Raw genomic sequence first — 20,788 nt, 5'->3', positions numbered from 1 at the left:
TCAGGAATAATGCCAAATGCCTTAGCAGGGCCCATGATGAAATGCATGCCTGGCTCCTCAGCCTTGTGTCCTTCTTCTTGTCCCGTGCCCCCTAGTCATATCTAATTCACTTCAATACCTTAAATGTGCCCCTTATGTTTCATACTCTCTGCCTCCCTCCCATCCTCTATACCCCCTTTGCAGACTCTACTCCACAGTCACTTTTTCTGGGTAGTGTATAGGCTACCATAGCTAGTGCTGATCTTTGGAATGACCTGAGTTCAAATCTCCACTCCACACATACCAGCTGCATGACTTCTGTCAAGTTATCCTACTGTCCTGTGCTTTAGATCCTCAGCTTCAAATGGAAACAATAATAGTAGTTACTGTATGGGTTGGTTGTGAGAATTAAGTTAGTCAATCTATTAAAAATGCTTAGACACTTTAGGTGCCTGACACATAATAAGCTTGTAATACGTGTAGTATTGTTAATATTATACCACTCATCACACTGCTCTATAATAATCTCTCCTATAAAACATGTCCTATTGTCTTTGTACCCCAATGACTAACCTAGCTGGGCACATAGTAGATACTTATAAATGTTGAGGCAAGGATAAAAGGATTGGTGGATTCAGGTTTGTTGCTTGGTTTCCGCTAGCCAAACATGATTATGGAGGAATAACAGCAACATTGGGGCTTCTTCTGAATATCTTTTTGACCAACTATCTAATTGTATGCCACTTTCACTGTGTGAGCAAGACCTGAAGAGACATGAGCAAGAAAAGAGCACTGAGGTGGGCTGAACTGAACTCAAGCTTGGGCTGATCTGAACTCAAGTTGAGCTATTTACGTTTCTTTCTTCATTGGCTCTAGGGTTGAGAAGGGACCAACTACCCTAGAATAGCCACTACCTTTCACTTGCATCCCTCTGCCCCATCTCATATTTTCCATTTGCCCCCTTTTCAGTACCATGTTCTCCCTCAAAAGTGCATAAACTGAAGCCCAGAAAGCAAAAGATGTGCTGAGGGGGAAAGGGGAAAGGGTGGAGAGGGGTTAGCACCTCCGTCTTTCCTTCACTGAGATCAAAGCCAGCATTTTCCCTTGAAGGTCAGCTGGCCTCTTTCATCCCCTGCTCCACCTGTCTGGGAATGGGATTGCTGCTTGCCCATTTCCTTTCCTCTTCAGGGCTGGAGGGCAGTTTCAGGGTGGGGCCTCAAGCTATTTCTAGTTCTAGCCAAATCCCTCCACCCCAACATCTCTTTTGCCTTACGTGATTGTATTTCCTTTCCACCTCGCCAGTAAGTAACAAGTGGCAGGACTGTAGGACAGGAAACTATGAGAGAAGTCCGTTTCTCCACAGGCTAGTCATTTTCTCCCAGGCTAAGCTAATGGCTTAAGCAAGTGGGGAGGGACACTGAGGCTGCTGGGCTTGGTCTGGCAGGAAGAACAGACTCGTCTTTCTACATCTCAGCCCTAAGCGCTTCACCTGACATCCTTCAGAGTGTGGATGAGTCTTGGCTAGGCAAGGGCCTCTTGCCCCAGGAGAAGGGAATTCACATTTATTAAAGTCCTACTATGTGCTGGGCCCTGTGCTAGGCCCTTTTATAGATATTATTTCATTGACTTCTAACAACCCAACCAGGTCAGCATTTGTCATCGTCAGGTGGAAATGATGAAACAGAGATTAAAAAGCTTGCCTGATGACAGGTACACTAAAATGTCAGAATTCACCACTATGTAATTCATCCATGTAACCAAAAACTACTTGTACCCCCAAAAGCTATTGACATTTAAATTTTTTTTTTTTTAAGAAAAAGAAGCTTACCTGAGGCACACAAGCTAAATTCAGGCACCAAAATCTAGTTCCCCCAACTCTAAAGCCAGTGCTCTTTCCACTTCATCATGCTACCTCAAGAGCCTAGAAAAAATATTAATGCTATGAATTGATTCTTTGAATTATTTCACACAATTAGCTATATGGCTAGCTAAACCCTTGGTGAGTTAATTTAATTCAACATACATTTAAGGGAAACCTGTGATGACTTGAGTTGGACACTACAAGGTATGCAAAGAGAACATGACATAAGTTTCTAACTTTGCAGGCCAGCCAGCTGCCATGTAGAACTGGCTCACAACACAAGGACTTTCTGAAACCATCTGAGTCCCCTAACCTAAGAATAGTGCAAATAAGCAGGACCTGAGAATAACATTTGATTGGCAAAGGTGGGGAGAACTTGAGGAACCCAGACTTTGCTATTACCTGCAGCCAGTCTGCTTCAGCAAAGAATGGGTTATGCATGACTGTGCCTACCGTGTGGATCAGTTAGTTAAAGCCAGGTGCTAATGAAACCAGGACAAGAGGCTTAATCCCAGTAGAACTGAGTTCTGTCACATAGCAGCCAGTCCTGGTCCCAGCTGACCATCTTGCAACCGTGTGCTCTTGGTCAAAGAGGGAGCTAAAGTAGGAGAGTGAAGGTAAGTGCATAATAGGCACACATAAGTGAGGACGTGTTGTTCCAAACACTCAACCCTAATCAAGCAGCTCATGACATGTCTCACTGACAGAGAATCAGCAGTGTCATCTTCACACCTGGAGGCAGAACATTCCCTCCTCCTATACCTCAGCTAGGTACCCTGCCCCTGATTTTTATAGCACGTTGATGCTAGGGCTTCAGGTCTCCAAGAGGAGCTTCTTCATTGCAGCTGCCTTTCTTCTGTTGCACTATCTAAGCCTGTCTTTTCATACCCATGAAATGAGTGTACCACTTGACACACTCTGGAGAAGAGGCCGCCTAAGGAGAGAGTGTCACACGTGTTTAAAGCCTTCTCTTCCACAGCCAAGCCCACAAGGTCCTCAAACTTGGACCGAGGGGCCCTCCTAGGCTAAAAATACAAGTTTCTTCAACCATGATACAGGGGAAAGGGGGTACTGGTTCTGGATGTGTCCCCCAGGTAACCCCTCTTGTCTGTTCCACATATAGGTTTAGTAAAGCCAATCTCTACTCAAAGCCTTTTCTATCTCTGGAACTCAGGGCTTCAGGTATCAGAGAGTAATAACTCCAACAGGAAGGACCTAAGCCCCTCTTTCTTTCTAGATCAGTCCACACACACACATATATACACACAAAGGACATTATAAACATTGGCACAGTCTTGGGCATTTTTCTTTTAATTAAATGTGTAGAGTTTTCTGTCATGGATGTGCAAAACCATCTCCCCATCAAATTACTTCCATGGATTCTACAAAGACACTGTTAGAATCCCTAGAGATTGTTCCACAACATCTCCCACGGTGCCAGATGTACATCCAGACTCTTAACAAGGATAATTTGGTGACAATGGCAATAACTCTGGATTATTTTTAAGAAGCTCTTTGAATGGCATCAAAATCATGACGCGTATCATGATCCTTTTTTCATGCCCCCTGTACCATTTTGTTTTGATGGAATTTGAATTTCCCTGGTTTACTTACCACCTAACAATATCACTATTGAAAGCACATAACGTTAAGGACCATATGCTCTCCCTCTGGAGAGTGTGCACAAATACTATTTCTGTTAAAAACTAAACAGAAATAGTAGTTTTGCATATTTCCCATTCAAAGACTTACCCCGATTGAATGATTCCCTTTGTCGTGGAGTATTTTTCCCCAAGTCGGTCCTACCAGAGAAGCTGAATCAGATATTGTGACTTCCCAATGGTCACAAGGAGTCATCTACCAAGCTAGAAATAGAATCCACAAACATTTATTTTGATTCCCTGAATTAAAAACCAAATAAACTGTACTATAGAGAAAGAAAAATTAAAATAGAGAAACTAGACTTCTTTGCCATTCCTGGGCCAGGGAATTCAAGGCAACCAAAACTAACAGGCAGTTGCCATGGTCTGTGAGGACCAAGGAGATGAATAGGACACAGGTGCTGCCTGCCTTCAGGGAACTGACAGTCCAGTGTGGGGAGATTGGGTCAATGTTGAAAAATCTCTACCCAATGCAGAATATGCCTGTGAGCACCTAGAGGACCCCAGAGGAGGTCTCACCCATCTTTACAGTCCCTCTGCAACCAGCACAATGACCTGCATGTGATGTGCAGGCAAGCGCTGTGTATTTAAGGGCCCTGAAAGAAGTATCAACAGAATGCTCTTGGGGTTGGTGGAGAAGGAGGGACAGCTTTGTGAAGGAGGTGACATTTGAGCTGCGCCTGGAAGGATGGGGAGGTTTTTCACAGGCAGCAGGGACTGGGGGAGGGCCTTTGCAGGCCCCAGGAAAGAGCAATGGCAAAGATCCTAAGGGAAGAGAAAGCATGGTGTGATTTGGAAGAGCACCAAGCAGTCTAGTGTGGCCAGAGGACAAGGAAGCAATAAGAGCTGAGGTTGGAGAGAAAAGTTGAGACCTAAGCAGAGAGACCGTTGGACAGCAAGCTAAATAATTTCACAGGGGACTATCATTGAAGGTCTGAGCAAGGGGAGTAGTGATACCACCAAGGCAGGGCTTCCTACTGCATCATCCTGTTCTGCCCAAGGAGGCCTCCCTTGCCTTGTCGGTAGTGTGTTTCTTTTGATTGTTTGTATGTGGTTGGTTTGGAGGTTTTATGTGGCTTAGTTTGTTTTTTGGCCTTTCCCTTTTCCTTACAGTTTTTCACAGCATATGGTCCTGATTATGTGCTGGAAATCACGCCAAGCTGCCGGCCAGACCGCAATGAGCCCCACCGAATCCAGCAAATCCTCAACTACATCAAAGGTGAGCACTGCCCCTCGAGGCCTGCCCTCCTTGTTCCACCCAGTTTGTGGTGGCCCATCAGTGGGGGCTTCCTTAAATACCATTTGCCTTTTGGTAGCTAATCATTTCACCGACTTGGAAGGGAAACCTCTTCTTGGCCTGACAGCTTGTAGCTGGAATTCTACACTGGCCACTCTGGTTGGGATTGTCATTTGGCTGGCTAATGTCACCTCAGAAGGACAAAGGGTTCAGCTTTTGGCCCTGCCAGGGGAAAATCAGTTCTAAAGTGTTCCCTGAGACCCTTTTTCTTTCAAAAGGCCAATAGTAAAGCACTCTTTAAGATCAGAAAAGTTGGCCAGGTACCATGGCTCATGCCTGTTATCCCAGCACTTTGGGTGGCTGAGGCGGGACGATTGCTTGAGCCCAGGAGTTCAAAACCAACCTGAGCAACATGGCAAGATTCCATCTCTACAAAAAATTTAAAAAATAGCCAGGCATAGTGGCATATGCCTGTGGTCACAAACACTTGGGAGGCTGAGGCAGGAGGATCCCTTGAGCCCAAGAGGTCGAGGCTGCAGTGAGCCATGTTCACACCACTGCATTCCAGCCTGGGCGAGACCCTGTCCCCAGAAAAAAAAAAAAAAAGAGGAAAATTCAAGTCAATTCAGACTTACTGGGGGTGGGGAGGGGGCTCACAGACATTCTGTTCCAGTGTGTATGAGTCCTTGATCCAGTAGAACCTCGAAAGAATGTGGAACTACAATGAGTAGTCAGCGATTCTGATGCCCTGGGAGTGGGTTCCCTGGACTCAGCCAGAGTACTGCAGATGGGCTGCTGGCCTAGCCTCCTTCCCTTCCCCAAGGCTGGCCTGGCATCATTCTGGCCTCGGGGTGGAGGGGAAGTGGCAGCCATCAGGGCATTGCCCTCCTGATCCCACTGTCCACTGGCTGTTTGGGGTCAGTGTCCTCAGCATTCCAGTAGGGCCCCCTCTCAACTCCAGCTGCTTCTTCACAACTCACTTCATCTACCATTCGCATTAAGTATTTTTGGCACCCATTTTCCTGTTTAATTAAATGTACATATACATAAGTGTATTTTTTAGATCCTAATTATTTGCCAGAGTTAAGAGGCCAAGGGTATCTTTTTGCCCATCCTGGACAGGGAAATTCCCATGTTTATTCATAAAATGACCAAGATAGCACCAGTTCTCCTACCTTTGAGTCCCTCAGTGAAATATAATCCAACACCAAAAGGAGGCCTGTTCTATGCTGAAGTTAGTCCGAGGAAACACTACACTCAGAGAGTCTTTGCTGTAGGTTGCATTAATGCCCCTATCTACTAGCAGAGCACAGTATATGACAGCAGCAAAGTCTTCATGTCCTGAGCTCATTTAGCCAGAGAAAAGTTTCTATGCTAAGAAGTCATAGACTCTCAAGGTTATTCTCACAGCATTGCTGATTGTCCCCTCTGAGGCGTCCCCTAGCCCTCGGCCTTCTCCCGACCCTATAGTTTCAGGCTAACTCCCTCTCACCTCTTAGTGGCTACTGACCCCACAAGTCCTTGCTTCCTAACCAAATCTTCCTCCCTTGTCCAACTTTTAAGGCCTTCAAAGTCCTTCCACTCCTGGCCCTTCTCCAGTCCTTCTCACTGTGTTGCAGCCCTGATGAACACTAGCCATCCAGCCCTAGTTTTCCCTGCTCCCCTCAAACCTGGTGCACATGTCCTGTGTTCCTCAGAACTGATCCTGGACCAGCTTCTCTTACCCTTCTTCCTTCAACTCTGCCTTTTTCCCCCATTCAGGCTCTAAATCCTGGTAGAGCCACAGACAAAGAATAGAAACAGGGGAACTAAGCAAGCCTTGAAGCTACTCGCTCACACCTCCATATGGGCAGATATGTGTATGCCCTTGCTTCCCTGCACACATACCCAGGCACATAGCTCCAGAGAGTGGTGGCATCTTGCTATTGAGGAAATGGAAATGACAAGTGAGAGAAGACATAAGAAAGGTAATGCAAAGGAAAGAGAACGAGGAAAGGTAAGAACCCTAAAAGAGCAGAAAATCAAACAGAGATTTGAGATAAAAGGCTGGGATAAGGGTTGATGAAAAAAATAATAGATCTTAAAGGACATGAAAATTACATGGAAGTCAAGCTTTTTAAAGATCCTAACAGATTAAAGCAATATTCTGATTGTAACACAATGAAATCAAACTGGAAGAAAACATAAGGACCAGGAATTGGGTCCTACAAAAGCAACTACCTGCATGCAAATCCGGGCAACATGGCTTAGCAGCATTTTACTAAAAGAGAATTAGGGATTTGAGTCAACTCGGAGCTCAGTATGAGTCACCAGGGCAAAGTGGCCTCCAGAGATGCTAATGCAGTATCGACCTCATTTTAAAGGGCTCTAGACAAATAGGAGCATGTTCCTGGAGGTCAGTCAGGCTGGGGAGAGGACTAGAGCCCAGGCTCCAAGAGGTCTGGTTGGAGGTGCTGGGACCTTTTGGAGAAGACTCGAGGATGTGGTCTCTACTCCATATATCTGTCACAGAGCAAAGGGCATAGACAGAGTCTATGTGGCCACAAGGCATAGAGCTGGACCCATGGATGGATATTTTATAAAGGCAGATTTTCATTCAATAGAAGGAAGACATTTTCTAACTATTAGAACTATCCAAAGTGGAACAGACTGCCCAGAAAGGCATGAGGTCTCTGTCACTGGAGATATACAAATAGAAGCTAGACAATCCCTAGGCTGTCATATTGTAGAAGGGCCCCTGCCTTGGGGGAGGGTGATTGGACTAAATTGCTGTTAAGGCTCCTTCCAACCCTAAGATTCTAGGATGCTGTATATTACAAAGAGAAAATAGAAAAAGAAAGAATATGGTGAGAGTGCAGGGGTTGGCAGATGAGTCACAGTTGTTGGGTGTGGGGAGGTGATGCCATGTATAAGAAAGAATTGATGCAGAGAAGAAGAGAAACTACATGGCTAAGAGTGGGTGAGGAGGAGCCAGAGAGGGTAGACAGCAAGTGGAGTGGCTATAGAATACTAGCAATGTTCAGACTTTCCGTTTAGCCATCCCTTTCATATTGACAAAGTCTTGTTTTCTAGCCATGCAAATTTAGCAGAACACAGAAGCTCAGAACCGAAGAGAAATTCAGCTAAACCTTTAAGAAACGAGGCTAGAAAGAAGTCCAAATGTTGCTAAAAATGGCTAGGCTAACCTGCTATACTGATACTGTGCCCCTCCAGCATGGTGACGCATGCTGCCATCAGATAGTGCGTTGCCATGACAATGGTCAGTGTGGAAAGGCTGCTGAATTTTCTGAATTCTGAAAAATTTTCCTGAACCTGTCTACAAGACTGTTATTTGTTCTTGCATATAAAAACCTCAGTGAAGCTGGCCATTTCTCACTGTACCTCCCCTCCACCTCCCCTCACCCCATGAAAAATAAAGAGTAGGATGTGACACAGATTGCTTTGGGGAGGTAAGATGGCAATGAGGGAATGAATGGATTCAGCTCCACTCTATGTGAGGGAGTTCAGCCAGCATATCTGGTTGAATTTGTTCAGCCTTTAAGCTTGGGCTTTTTCTCTTTCTTGCCACATCCCTTAGAAGCACAAAAGATGAGATTGTAGCCTATTGGAAATCAAACCTGAGAAGATTCATCTTACAGAAATGCGTTCCACATGCCACAGGATGACTGAAGGGACAGGCAAATTTAGACCTCACCTTTCCCAGCTTTACTGCCCATTAGTCTTTCTGAGAGGAAAAAAGACCCACAAAGCCATGGAGAGTCCATTCAAGCTGTTAGCTTCACACAGAGAAAAACTTCTCTCGTGCCAATGAGCTATCTTGAAGGCATGTGTCGTTGTTCATAAGAAAGTATAGGTTAGAGAGCGGATGGCTCTGTCCAGCTCATGACTACTACTGTAAAATCATCCTTGCACCATCTTGATATGCTTAAAGCTGGTTGCCTTTCCTCTGGTGAATGTACTCCAGAGGAATTGGCTCACGGTGAACCTTCCAGAGTTGGAATAATGCTGATATGATTAATCCTCAGGGAGGGCTAGTTCCTCAAGCCTGGCTAGCTCTGCATGGGGAAATGCAGATAAAGGTAGGAGGCTTTCTAGTTTCTGGTACTCATGACATTCGAATCAAGGGGAGGCCCCTAGGAGACTCAGAGCTCCACACTGCAGCCCAGGCCCAATTCTCTTGGGGAGCAGGAGTGGGGGAGTTGTGCATTTGTGAGAATGCGTTACAGTTGCGACCCGAGGTTTCAACACTTGCTCTGTGTTCCCAGAACTATTCCCCAGGTTTGACTGGGAGAGAAAAAGAAACAAACAAGGTCAGGAAGTAAGGAGGAGAAGGAGGGAAGGGGGAGGCAGAAGACACAAGGGAAAAAAAAAAGGCCTTGCATGCATCTGCCCTTTCTTTCCCTTATTGAAGGAGCCGTAGGATGGCAACCTAACAAACTGATACGGGTGTGGACAGAAACAACACAGATGAAATAGGAAGAACAGCTACTATTTATCTTACAGATAAGGGAACTGAGGCTCAGGGAGGATAGGTGACTTGGCCAAGATCGCCTTTATTCATCCAGCAAGTAATTACTGAGCTCCTACTGTGTGCCACACACTGTGCTAATAAGCAGTGGGCTGGACATTGGAACCCAGGCCTGGAGTGGAGCTTCAGAGTCAGGCTGTTTGACCTTTATTTCCCTCCTCTCCTTGGCAGCATTGCTCTGTCAAATCTACTCGTCATCCTGTCTGCTCTTTCCAATCGCCCCTAGTAAACCCTCCTACCTCACACTACATGCCCAGCTCCTTCCATGTGGCTAATCCTAAACGCATGAAGTCTCATGACTCCCTGGAAATGGGAAAAAGACATTCTTGGGCAACCTTCGAAATTCTGGCGCCAGACATAGGCTTTCTAGCCCTCCCTAGGCCCCGCCCCTTCCCCCACCATACTGTAATCTGAAACTTCTAGCTCCCTTTCAAGATGAGTAGAGAAGGAAAAGAGATGGACAGAAGGTAGAAGAAGCCAGCTCACCCAGCTCCTACTGCCCGAAATGTGCTGTAGCCACCAGACCCAGTCTGTCATTTGCAGTTCCACAGCCCCAATCTGAGACCCTTTGCACATTTGCTGGTAATATTCTTAGGCGAACCATTGTGCTGGGTATAAGCAGCGCTTCCTCTGGCAGCCTGACATCCGAGATTGTCATCCTTCTAGGGACTAGCATTGGAGCTCAGGTTTGGGCATATTCAATGCCTGCTGAAGCCCCAGGCTTAAAGCAGTGCTCCTGCATGGTGGGACTCTATACCATGGAAACTTGGCTTCCTTCTACACTGTCTCTTACTTCTTGAGAAGCCATGAGGATAAGTTGAAAGGTAGGGTTGGTCCCAAGGATAAACTGACCATTTGCTTTAGGACTTCTTGGAAGGACTTTGGAGCAGGGTTTTGGAGGATACCTGAGCCAATTTGCATGACTTCAGGTGAAAATACCTGCGATGTCCATCCTTTATCTCTCTTTCCTGTCCCCTGCTGGCTCTTTATTCCTCTTCATCTCCCTGTGGTCCTTTCCAGGAGTCTACCGCCAAGTTGGACTTCCTCATCAAGCAGGTTCCTCTCTTTCTTGTTTCACTAAAGAGTTAAAGAGATGGAAAGGCTTCTTGTCATCATTGTTATTGTTGCTGTTGTTAAACAGAAAAATAAGTTATAAAAATGTCATGCTAAAAATTTTAAAAATTCTGGGCCGGGCGCCATGGCTCGAGCCTGTAATCCAGCACTTTGGGAGACTGAGACAGGTGGATTGCTTGAGCCCAGGAGTTAGAGACCAGTCTGGACAATATGGTGAAACCCCTTCTCTACAAAAAAAATATAAAAATTAGCCGGGCGTGGTTGTATATACCTGTAGTACCAGCTACACTGGAAGCTGAGGTGGGAGAACTGCTTAACCCCAGGGAGATTGAGGCTGCAGTGAGCTGTGACTGTGCCACTGCATTCCAGCCTAGGTGACAGAGCCAGACCTTGTCTACAAAAAAAAAAAAAAAATTTAATCCTAAAATAAAAATGGAGACTGCTCCCCAAAGTTACAGTAACTTAGACAGCAGCTTTTAACAAACCATGAAAACCCTTGGCATATTACTCATGAAGACTTGAAATTTCTACCTAAATCTATGAGGTGGGAACTACTGATATTGACAGGATACAGCACAAAACCCTGAGCTGGGTACTTCACATACATGATCTCATTTAACCTCACAATTTCCTTATGAGGTAGGAGACTGACACCCAAAGACGTTGTGTAACATGCCCTAGTCACACAAGAAGTAAGTGATAAACTCAAGATTTGAACCCAGACCTGGTGGCCCTCTTCTCCGTGGCAGCATTGCCCTGTGACACCTACTCATCATCTCTCCCCTCTGCTTTTTTCCAGTCACTAGTAAACCTTTCCCCCTGCTCAGCCTCCCAAAGTGAACTTCAGAAGCAGTTTAATTTTAAGAGATATGATTGTGTCTCCACTTTAAAGCCCAGCTCAAGCAATCAACACATATATTTTTGAACCCCACCCCACTCAAGCTGGTGCCATTGGGAGATATACGAGGTGTTTAAGACATGATCCCTCCTCCTGATAAATAGTTGAGAAATTTAGGTTAGGAAACAAAACTAAGCCCCTTGGACATATCAGAATATAATAAGGTCTGACACTATATATAGAAGAGACTGGGCAGTAAGACTTTAGGGAGACTGCTTTCAGAAGTCTGGGAGGATTTGAATAGATCAGAGTAGGGATGCACTTGTAAGTAAGGGAGATTCAGAAGGGTGGGGATAGGGGGCAGATTGCAGGCTCCCTTGAATTTCAGGCTGACTAGTTCATATCCACAGTAAAGTGGAAGTCATTCTAGGTTCTGGAATTAGAGCACCACATGATACAGTGATATTTGGGATAGATGGTGATGGTAATGCAAGACTGAGACTGCAAGGTCCTCGACTAGAATAGTGGTGGTAAAATAGGAAGAAATGACTGAGAGCTATTATGAAGAGAGTATCATCACCAGCACTGGGAGGTAGGCCATTTATAGAGGATTGGGGAGAAAGGAAGAAGTAAAGGTGACTCTGAGATTTCCAGCCTGGGTACCAACTGAAATGGGAAGCTCTTGGGGGAGGGGACATAGCTTTACTGAAACATATACTTGATGTGTTCTCTTTTGATGTATTGAACTTGAGGTCTCATACTAATTCCATACAGTGTATCTACATGAAAAAAATTTGTTGCAGCCAGTTAAAAAGCAAATTTTTAAAGATAATTTGATGACACTAGAATATGTTCATGATTACAATGTTAAGTGAAATAAACAGGATACAAAATGGCTTACTACCATGTAGTCTCAATTTTGTAACTGTATTTAGTGTATGTTTTGGGAGAGGGGATATGCACAGAAAAACACAAGAATGAAATGCTAACAGTAGTCATATTTGATGATACTTTACCAAAGTAATATACCTTAACAGTAGTTATCTAGAATTGGAATTATAGATGATTTTTACTTTTTTATGCTGTTTCTGTATTTTTCAAAATTTCTACCATGAACGTGTATTATTTTTGTAGTCAGGAAAAAAAAAGTAATACATGCTGGCAGGGGCAGAGGGCACTACCCTATTACCTCCAGGTGGGGAGTAAAAGCCTAGGTTCCCTACTCAGCCACCATTGACACCCTGGGGAGAAGAAGGGCACCTCAGTATTGCTGGATGGAGTAAAATTCAGGCTCTCCAGTAGACCTCTACTGATACCACTCTGGCCAAAAATGGGAACGGCACCTTTTTATTGCTCCCCATTTGGCCTCTACTGACATAGCAATGGGTGGGCCTCCTTGCCATTGAGCAAAGATGGAAAGTCCTGGCTTTCTACTCTGCCTTCTTTGACACCACCCTGGTGGAATGAAAGGGAAGCCTAATAGTAACCATTTAGTGTTAATATGTGCCAGGCCCTACTCTGGACACTGGCAATACAGAAGTCAATAGAATAGATAAGCCAGGCACAGTGATGTGGGCTGATAGTTCCAAATACTCAGGAAGCTGAGGCAGGAGGATCGCTTGAGCCCAGGAGTTTGAGACCAGCCTGGACAACATACTGAGACACTGTCTCTTAAAATAATAAAGGAAATAGGCCAAATAAAGTCCTTGCCCATCATGGAGATTACATTCTAGTGTGGAAGATAGACAATAAACAACTAAATAAATATTTAATGTTGTTTACTGATAAATTATGAGGGATGCTATTCAGTAAAGACCTTTCTGAGGCGGTGACATTTGGGAACAGAGATTAATGAAATGAGGGAAGGAGATTTACAAAATTTGCATTCGGCCGGGCACGGTAGCTCACACCTGTAATCCCAGCTCTTTGGGAGGCCAAGACAGGCAGATCACTTGAGCCCAGGAGTTTGAGACCAGCCTGGGCAACATGGCAAAACCCTGTCTCTACCAAAAACAAATGTAAAACTGAGCTGGGTGTGATGACGCATACCTGTAGTCCCAACTACTTGGGAGCTGAGATGTGAGGATCAATAGAGCTCAGGAGGTCAAGGCTGCAGTGAGCCATGATTGCACCACTGCACTCCAGCTTGGGCAATAGAGTGAGACCCTGTCTTTAAAAAAAAAAATGGTAGTGAAGTACATTCTAGATGAAGAGACAAGCAAGATCAAAGACCCCAAGCGAAATGGATTTAGTATGTTCAATATAGATATATGTTTCAATGTGTATTAAAAAGAAATATAATTATCAGATCAAACTCTTTGGTTCCAAAGATACTGCTTAGGATGAGGCTGGGTTTTCTTTTAATGTCTCTATAAGAAAAGTCCACATAGGCAGTATGTGAATATGGCCAAACTCTTGACAGTATAGAAGTTTAGGAAGCAGATCAGTCTCTAATATATATATAATATTATTAGCTCCATTTAATAGATGTAGGAACTGAGGCCTAGGGAAGTTAATTAGCCTGTACAAAGTCACACAACAGGTAAGTACGGAAGCTAGGATTCCACCTGAGACACTGAGGATCATACCCAAAGCTTGGAAGAGGAAATAAGGAATTTTCCTTCTGCCTGGCAGAGCTGCTGATGGTTACATAAACAAACCAAGAATATTCAAAGAGTAGTTGGAGGCCTCTAATATGTTTAATTAAGCATTTTTTGCTTGTGTGCCCAAAGTACATCCCCAAAGCAATTGTATTGCTCATTCCCCTCCAGCTTCTAGCTCTAAAATGATCAAGAGGTAGAAGGAAGGTTGGAAATTATTAGGAAAAATAAGGTAAACCACTCAGGGTTTTGGAATGCCTAACTGTTGACAACTTTGTCAGTCTACCCGGAGGCCCTTTAGCCAACTGAGATTCAGGTGCTGTCTTGAGCACAGCCACCAAATCCAGCAGTGCTAAGAGTCATTTTCTGCCAGAGTGAGTGGGCCTAGCCTCCTTGGCCTTGCCACGGAGGGGCAGCTGCTGCAGGATTCTCACCACAGAGTTCCAGAGGAAGGTCTGCAGACCTCCCATCCCATGGTTTTCTGCTGTACCTGGACAGGGACTTCCCCAAGCCATGGTCGGGTCATGCAGGAGCTCATAGTCTTTTGAGAAAGGAAAGCATCTTTACAGGCTCCTGGTTTGCCAACATTCTTCTGCCTCTTTGCAGCTCCAAGCACATTTTGGAGGGAGATTTCACAAAGATTTCTAAATTGAGTTAGAATTTCAAGTCTATTGTGACATGCAAATTAGTCCTGCTTGCGCATTGGCAGCAATGCAGCTGAAGTGCCTAGAGACGGGCCATAAAATGAAAACATCAAAGTGATTAAATGTGCCCGAAGAGCATAATTGAGTGCATGAATAAGAGAAAATAAAACAAATTGATTTTCTCCAGTGCCAGAAAAACAGAATAATTGAAAACAAAATAATAGACTTTGAAGTAATCAAAGTGAGGAATGCACCATAGTGACATAGAAACAGCCAGTTGTGGGAGAGATTTATTGTGTTTCTGTTATCATTTTTACAACTTTAATTTCATTAGCTAATAAATACAAATCAATTGAAAAATCAGTCAACCGGAGAGAAGGCAGTCCCAAGCCAAGATTTTTATTCACATCTCTAAAACAGGCTGAGACAGTGATTCTTAATCTACTTTCATAGGTGCACATTTCTGCCGTGAGCTGGAAAACAAGTTCTGGGAGGGCTGTCTGCTTTGGAGGTGGTGATGTTCTGTTCTGACAGTCACTTTCTACATACAGATTTACAGATTCAACTTTCAAGAGGGTCACTTTTATACCCCACCAAGATTTCTGACAGACAGAACTGCCCAAGTACAAGCATCTTGGTTTACATAGATGACATTTTCATGGCACTGACCAGCAACTGCGGTCTTACACAAGGTCATCCTGGATTCATTTTGGTGATAGTGGTGGTGGTGGCAGCTATGGCAGCAACAATAGCAGGAGCACCTGCTACTCTTGCAATATTGCTGAGCATCTATGGCTCACTGCTTCCAACCCCCACCCTCATCCCCCGACACATACACGCACACTAGTGACACTGAAATCTAATCTAAAACCAGGAAGGCCAATCAAGAGTATGCCACTCTTTTGGCTTCCAGCCTAGCGACCATGATCCTGGGGAAGATCACAGGAGGGGAGCTGGGCCAGAGGAGACTTCTCATGTTCACTATGGCAATAAGGCACTGGGGACACCAAGCCATGCTGGGCTCACATGCTGAATGATCACAAAGCAATCATGACACCACCACAGAACAATTTTTATGGCTCCTCCAAGAAAAGAATCCCTCTAACCCACTCTTCAGCTGTTCACGGCTGGGCTCAGTGACCCTTCACTTCAGGATCCACAGTGATAGCTGATGTTACTTGAATTGTGGGTTTTCTTTTCACAGGCCCTTGAGCTCTCTGGCAGCTGTTGGCACTTCCAGATGTTTGTGACACACCCTACCTTCAGGGCTCCACAGTTAGCGACTGTGCCTTTGGCTCCAGTAAAGGTCTTTGGGACCACTGGGACTGTAAACCAGGGTGTGCAGAAGGAGTTGGCAGTGCTGAGACTGGCACTACTTGCTGGCTCAATCAGGATGGCATAGTTAATAGATCGCGCCTGCCAGGCAATTTGTCCTGGAGAATTTATCTTCCAGGAAGCACCTAGAAGCTGAAGGGAGCCTCTCTGACCTTCTGGTGGCATCCAAGGCCTAATCATGATATGCCTTGAGGTGAATAGGGGATGTTAGCATTTAGGTTTTTTGTGCCAGAGAGCGAGAGTTGGTCTCCAAGTCGAAAATCCCAGCTTCCATTTCCCACTGGTGTTTGGGTGGGGCAAAATAGAGCAAATAGCTTTCAAACTCTAAAGCATTATACAGATGTAAGGCTGTATTATTCCTCCTACCACTGCTATTCCCATTATCCTGGATTTCTCAGCCCAGAATTTTTGTCTGAGAAAAAGAAATGTGGAGAAGGCACATCGACCAAAGAACCTCGGAGCTCTGTCTCCAAAACGGCTGGGAGGCATTGCCCAGCCCAGCAGATAGACAATTGCCAGGGCCCAGCTCCACAAGCTGGCTGGCAGGCAAGCAGCCCACTCCTGTGATGTCACCTCTACAGTTACTTGTGCCCATCCCTCCACATGAAGCCAGCAGATTTAGGCACAGGAGGGGAGAAAAAATGAATCATAGGCTATTTTAGAAATTGCTTCGATTCTGTTTGAGACTGCAGTAGTGCCTTGAGAGCTAAGACCAGAGCACCCTAACCATCAGGGTAATATCCTCTAAGTGCTGGTATCCTGTAAACGTCAGAAGCCTGGTGGGATTAATCCACAACCTCAGGTTCTAATTCAGGTCAGAGGCAGACAAGTGGTAACCGGCGGTTTTACTTAATTGTCAATAAAAGGCTCTCTGATGACAGGAGGAATCTACATTCCAAGGCAAGCAATGCAGTTGACCATTAAGAGCTAAAAATTAAACCAGCCATCCATATCGACACATGCCCAAGGCTTCAAAGGAACCCTTGGTACTGCAATTGTTCCCAGGTAGAAAATGAAGTCCTTGAACCTGGCCATGATGGGGCAGCAGCTGGAAATCTTGCTCTAGCCCTGGATCCCACCAGATCCCCTGCTCTCCTGACAATCTCTCAGAGGCTCCCCATGGCCTCTCAGATAAGGCCCTGGCCTTGATATGGCCTCTGGCCACCTCTCCAGCTGCATTGCCCCCGTCCCTGATCTTCATCCTGTATCCTGACCTCAAAAACTTTGCAGTTGACTTTATACATCCTGCTCTGTTCCTGCTGCCTGGAACATTCTTCCCTCCTTTGCCCTTCAATAAACCACCTGCTCTGTGAAACTTCTGTGCCCTCTTTTTCTGCCCACAACACTCTGTACATACTAGAATTGTATCACCTTGCTACTGTGGACTATGTGTTTGCCTCCATATATGTCTTCCTCATTAGGCCGAGAACTCCTTCACAGCAAGAACTATCTTGATCCCCTCTGTGACCCCAGCACCCAGCACAGGGCCTAGGCCATTGTAGACAACGACAAAGGCTTAGGCAATAAGTGGACAGAAAAATGGACCAGATTGAGTCAACTGAGGGAGCTGAATAGCTGGATGAGAGTGGGGGTGCACACCATCTAAGATTCTCAGATACCAGAGCCTGCCAGCAGCAGGACAGCCTGGACACCGGCTGCCCAAGAGTAATCCCTACAATGATTTTTCTCAAGATGTGCCTCATGTTCCTCTATATGACAGACAATCTGAGGTGACACAAAGACATTTTTAATTTCAATAGTCATATTTATTTTAACATATGTTTTTAAATGTAACAAGCAAGTTGTCTATTATTATTATTATTGCTGCTTATGATAGATGAGGCCAAAATAGGTATTAAAGTTTTTTCTTATTTTTTAAAATTTCTTTTTAAAAATTAATAGAGACAGGGACTCCCTATTTTCCCCAGGCTGGTCTCGAACTCCTGGGCTCAAGGGATCCTCCTACCTTGGCCTCCCAAAGTGCTGGGATTACAGGCATGAGTCACTGGGCTCGGCCTGAAGTTTAAAAGTGAGTTAATACCCCCCAAAAAATAAAAATAGATTTTATATATATGTATATGTGTGTGTGTGTGTGTGTGTATATGTGTGTATACATAGATATAGATATAGATATATATCATGGTGACTATTAATACAGCTGTTAAGTAGATATAAAAACATTCCTAAAAGAGGTATTCATGTGACAGAAGTTTTGGAAACACTTTTCAACAGTCCTAAATTCACTTCTCTGTTCCTTTGTGGTGTCACCCAACCTCCAAGGGTTCCTGAGATCACACCAGCATGCCTCCAAACTGCTGTGATGCTGATTGTGTTCAGAACTTATGTATCCTAGCCTGGTTCTCCTTTTGTTAGCATGCGTTTGCTCACCTTAACCACATTTATAAGGTCCTTAAGAGCAATGACCAAGCTTTAAGCCTCTGGGAATTTAATGGGAAAGTGCTTGATCGCTGCCCTGTAGCTCTACAGATGTCTTTTCCTTCAATCAATGGGTACTGAGCACCTACTAGGCATCAGGCACTACTGAGGGTGCTAACAGTAGAGTAATGACCAAGACAGCAGACAAGGTCCCTGCCCTCATAGAGCTGGTGAGAGGAAGCCAACAGTGAGCAAATAAGGAAACAAACACACAAGAAGTTTTCTGTGTGCTAAGTGAATTGAAGAAAATAAAACAGAATCGTGTGACAGAAAAGGAGTGAATAAGGGGGTGGCTCCTTAGCTTGGGTGGTCCTAAGGTCTCTCAGAAGTGACTTTGGGATTGAGACCTGTCGACTCAAGGTGACAAAGGTGATGAGAAGAGTTGGAAATGGGGATAGCCAGGACAGAGCGTTCCAGGCAGAAGGAAGAGCAAGTTCAAAGACAGGAGAAGCCCTAAGAGGGAAAAATGATTTCTGTGTTCAAGCCACACAAAGACTCATGTGAGCAAGGAGGGTGGTGGTAGGAGACAAGAGGCAAAGGACCAGCCCCTGCAGGTGAGTAACTTAGATTTTATTGTGATTGGAGGCTGTTAGAGGGATTTGAGCATAGGAGTGATGCGGTCTGACCTAAGTATTAACAAAATACTCTCGTTGCTATATAGAGCATAGGTTGTAGGAGACAAGGAAGGAAGCAAGGAGACCAGTCTTGAGGCTATTAGAATCATCCATGTAAAGGGCAAGAATAGTTTGGGGTACAGTTGCAGCAGTGAAGGGTGGAAAGAAGAAGGTAGATTTGGAATCTATTTTGGAGGTAGAATCCACAGGACTTGCTAATAGATTGAAAAGGAAGGTTGTAAACAAAGGAGGAATAAGGATGACCCCTAGTCAACGTCATGAAGGAAAAAAAGGCACAAGAGGACTGTTCTATGTCTGCTCTGTCCAATATAGCCTCACCACTAGCCACATGTGGCGAAGTTCATTAAAATTAAACAAAATATAAAATTATGTTCCGCACTTGCACTAGACATATTTCAAGTGCTCAATAGCCACATGTGACCAGTGGCTACCATATTGAGCAGCATAGCTGTAGGATGGTCACATCATCCAAGAAAGTTCTATTGGACCACACTGCTCCACATTAAAAAGATTAAGAGAATAAAAAGACAAACCACAGACTGGGAGAAATATTTGCAAAATTCATATCCAGTAAAAGAGTTCTATCCAAAATATACAAAGAATTCTTAAAACTCACCAATAAGAAAACACTCAATTTTTAAATGGGCAAAAGAGGCTGGGTGCAGTAGCTCACTCCTGTAATCTCAGCACTTTGGGAGGCCAAGGTGGGCAGATTGCTTGAGTCCAGGAGTTTGAGACTAGCCTGGGCAACATGGTGAAACCCTGTCTCCACAAAAAATACAAAAATTAGCCAGATATGGTAGCATGTGCCTGTAGTCCCAGCTGCTCGGAAGGCCGAGGTGGGAGGATCACTCGAGCCCAAGAAGTCAAGACTGAAGTGAGCTATGATCACACTACTACATTCCAGCCTGGGCAACAGAGCGAGACTCTGTCTCAAAAAAATTAAATTTAATTTAAAAAAATGGGCAAAAGCGAGCCCATTTTAGGGGTGTGGTGGCTCCTGGCTGTGATGCCAGCACTTTGGGAGGCCTAGGAGGAAGGATTGCTTGAGGCCCAGAGTTCAAAACCAGCTTGGGCAACATAGCAAGACCCCATCTCTACAAAAAAATTTTTAAAAAATTTTTTAAATAAAAATGGACAGAAGATATTAATAGGCACCTCACCAAAGAAGATATACAGTCAGCAAGTAAGTGCAGATGCTCCTCTGCCTATTGCAGTGGGGTTATGTCCCAATAAGTCCATTGTAAGTGGAAAATATAAGTGGAAAGTATGTTTTCAACTTACAGCATCTTCAACTTATGATGGGATTATCTAGATGTAACCCCATCATAAGTTGAGGAGTGTACTGAATGCATATTACTTTTGTACTATCATAAAGTTGAAACATCTTAAGTCAGAGACTATATGTGAAAAGATGCCCAATATCATGTGTCACTAAGGAATTGCAAATTAAAATGAGATACCATTACATATATATTAGAATGGCTAAAATCCAAGACACAGACAGCATCAGATGCTGTTAAGGATGTAGAACTACAGGAACTCTCATTCATTGCTGGTAGGAATGCAATATGGTACAGTCACTTGGGAAGACATTTTGGTAGTTTCTTACAAAAGTAAGCATATTCTTACCACATAATCTAGCAATCACACTCCTTAGTAATTACCCAAATGAATTAAAAACTCATGTCCACACAAAAACGTGCACATGAATGTTTGCAGGTCTTTTTTGTTGTTTGTTTGGGGGTTTTTTTGTTTTGTTTTGTTGTTTTGTTTTGTTTAGAGACAGTGTTTCACTCTGTCGCCCAGGCCAGAGTACAGTGGCACAATCATAGCTAACTGCAGCCTTGACCTCCTGGGTTCAAGCGATCCTCTTGCCCCAACCTCTTGAGTAGCTCGGACTACAGGGGTGTGCCATCACACCCAGCTAATTTTTTTATTTTGTAGAGACAGGGTCTCA

General features: G+C 44.4%; 1 protein-coding gene across 3 annotated transcripts in view; it reads left to right on the top strand.

Moving 5' to 3' along the window:
• Window positions 1–20,788, top strand: part of HDAC8 (histone deacetylase 8) — a 261,897-nt gene that overhangs the window by 234,790 nt on the left and 6,319 nt on the right. For 2 of the 3 annotated variants that reach the window (XR_004058377.1, XM_030934136.1), the window contains exon 10: window positions 4,615–4,720. Coding sequence is in view for 2 of the 3 variants with exons in the window: in XM_030934136.1 (XP_030789996.1) it covers window positions 4,615–4,720 (106 nt within the window). In the remaining variant the exon portion in view is untranslated. Of the gene's footprint in view, window positions 1–4,614; window positions 4,721–6,499; window positions 10,414–20,788 lie in introns of those variants that run through there. The other variant, XM_030934137.1, reaches the window with a different exon arrangement.

The sequence above is a fragment of the Rhinopithecus roxellana genome, chromosome 7 (assembly GCF_007565055.1).
Source record: "Rhinopithecus roxellana isolate Shanxi Qingling chromosome 7, ASM756505v1, whole genome shotgun sequence".
NCBI classification, from domain to species: domain Eukaryota; kingdom Metazoa; phylum Chordata; class Mammalia; order Primates; family Cercopithecidae; genus Rhinopithecus; species Rhinopithecus roxellana.
Note: the sequence above shows the minus strand (reverse complement) of the source record. Positions and strands in the feature narration are given on the sequence as shown.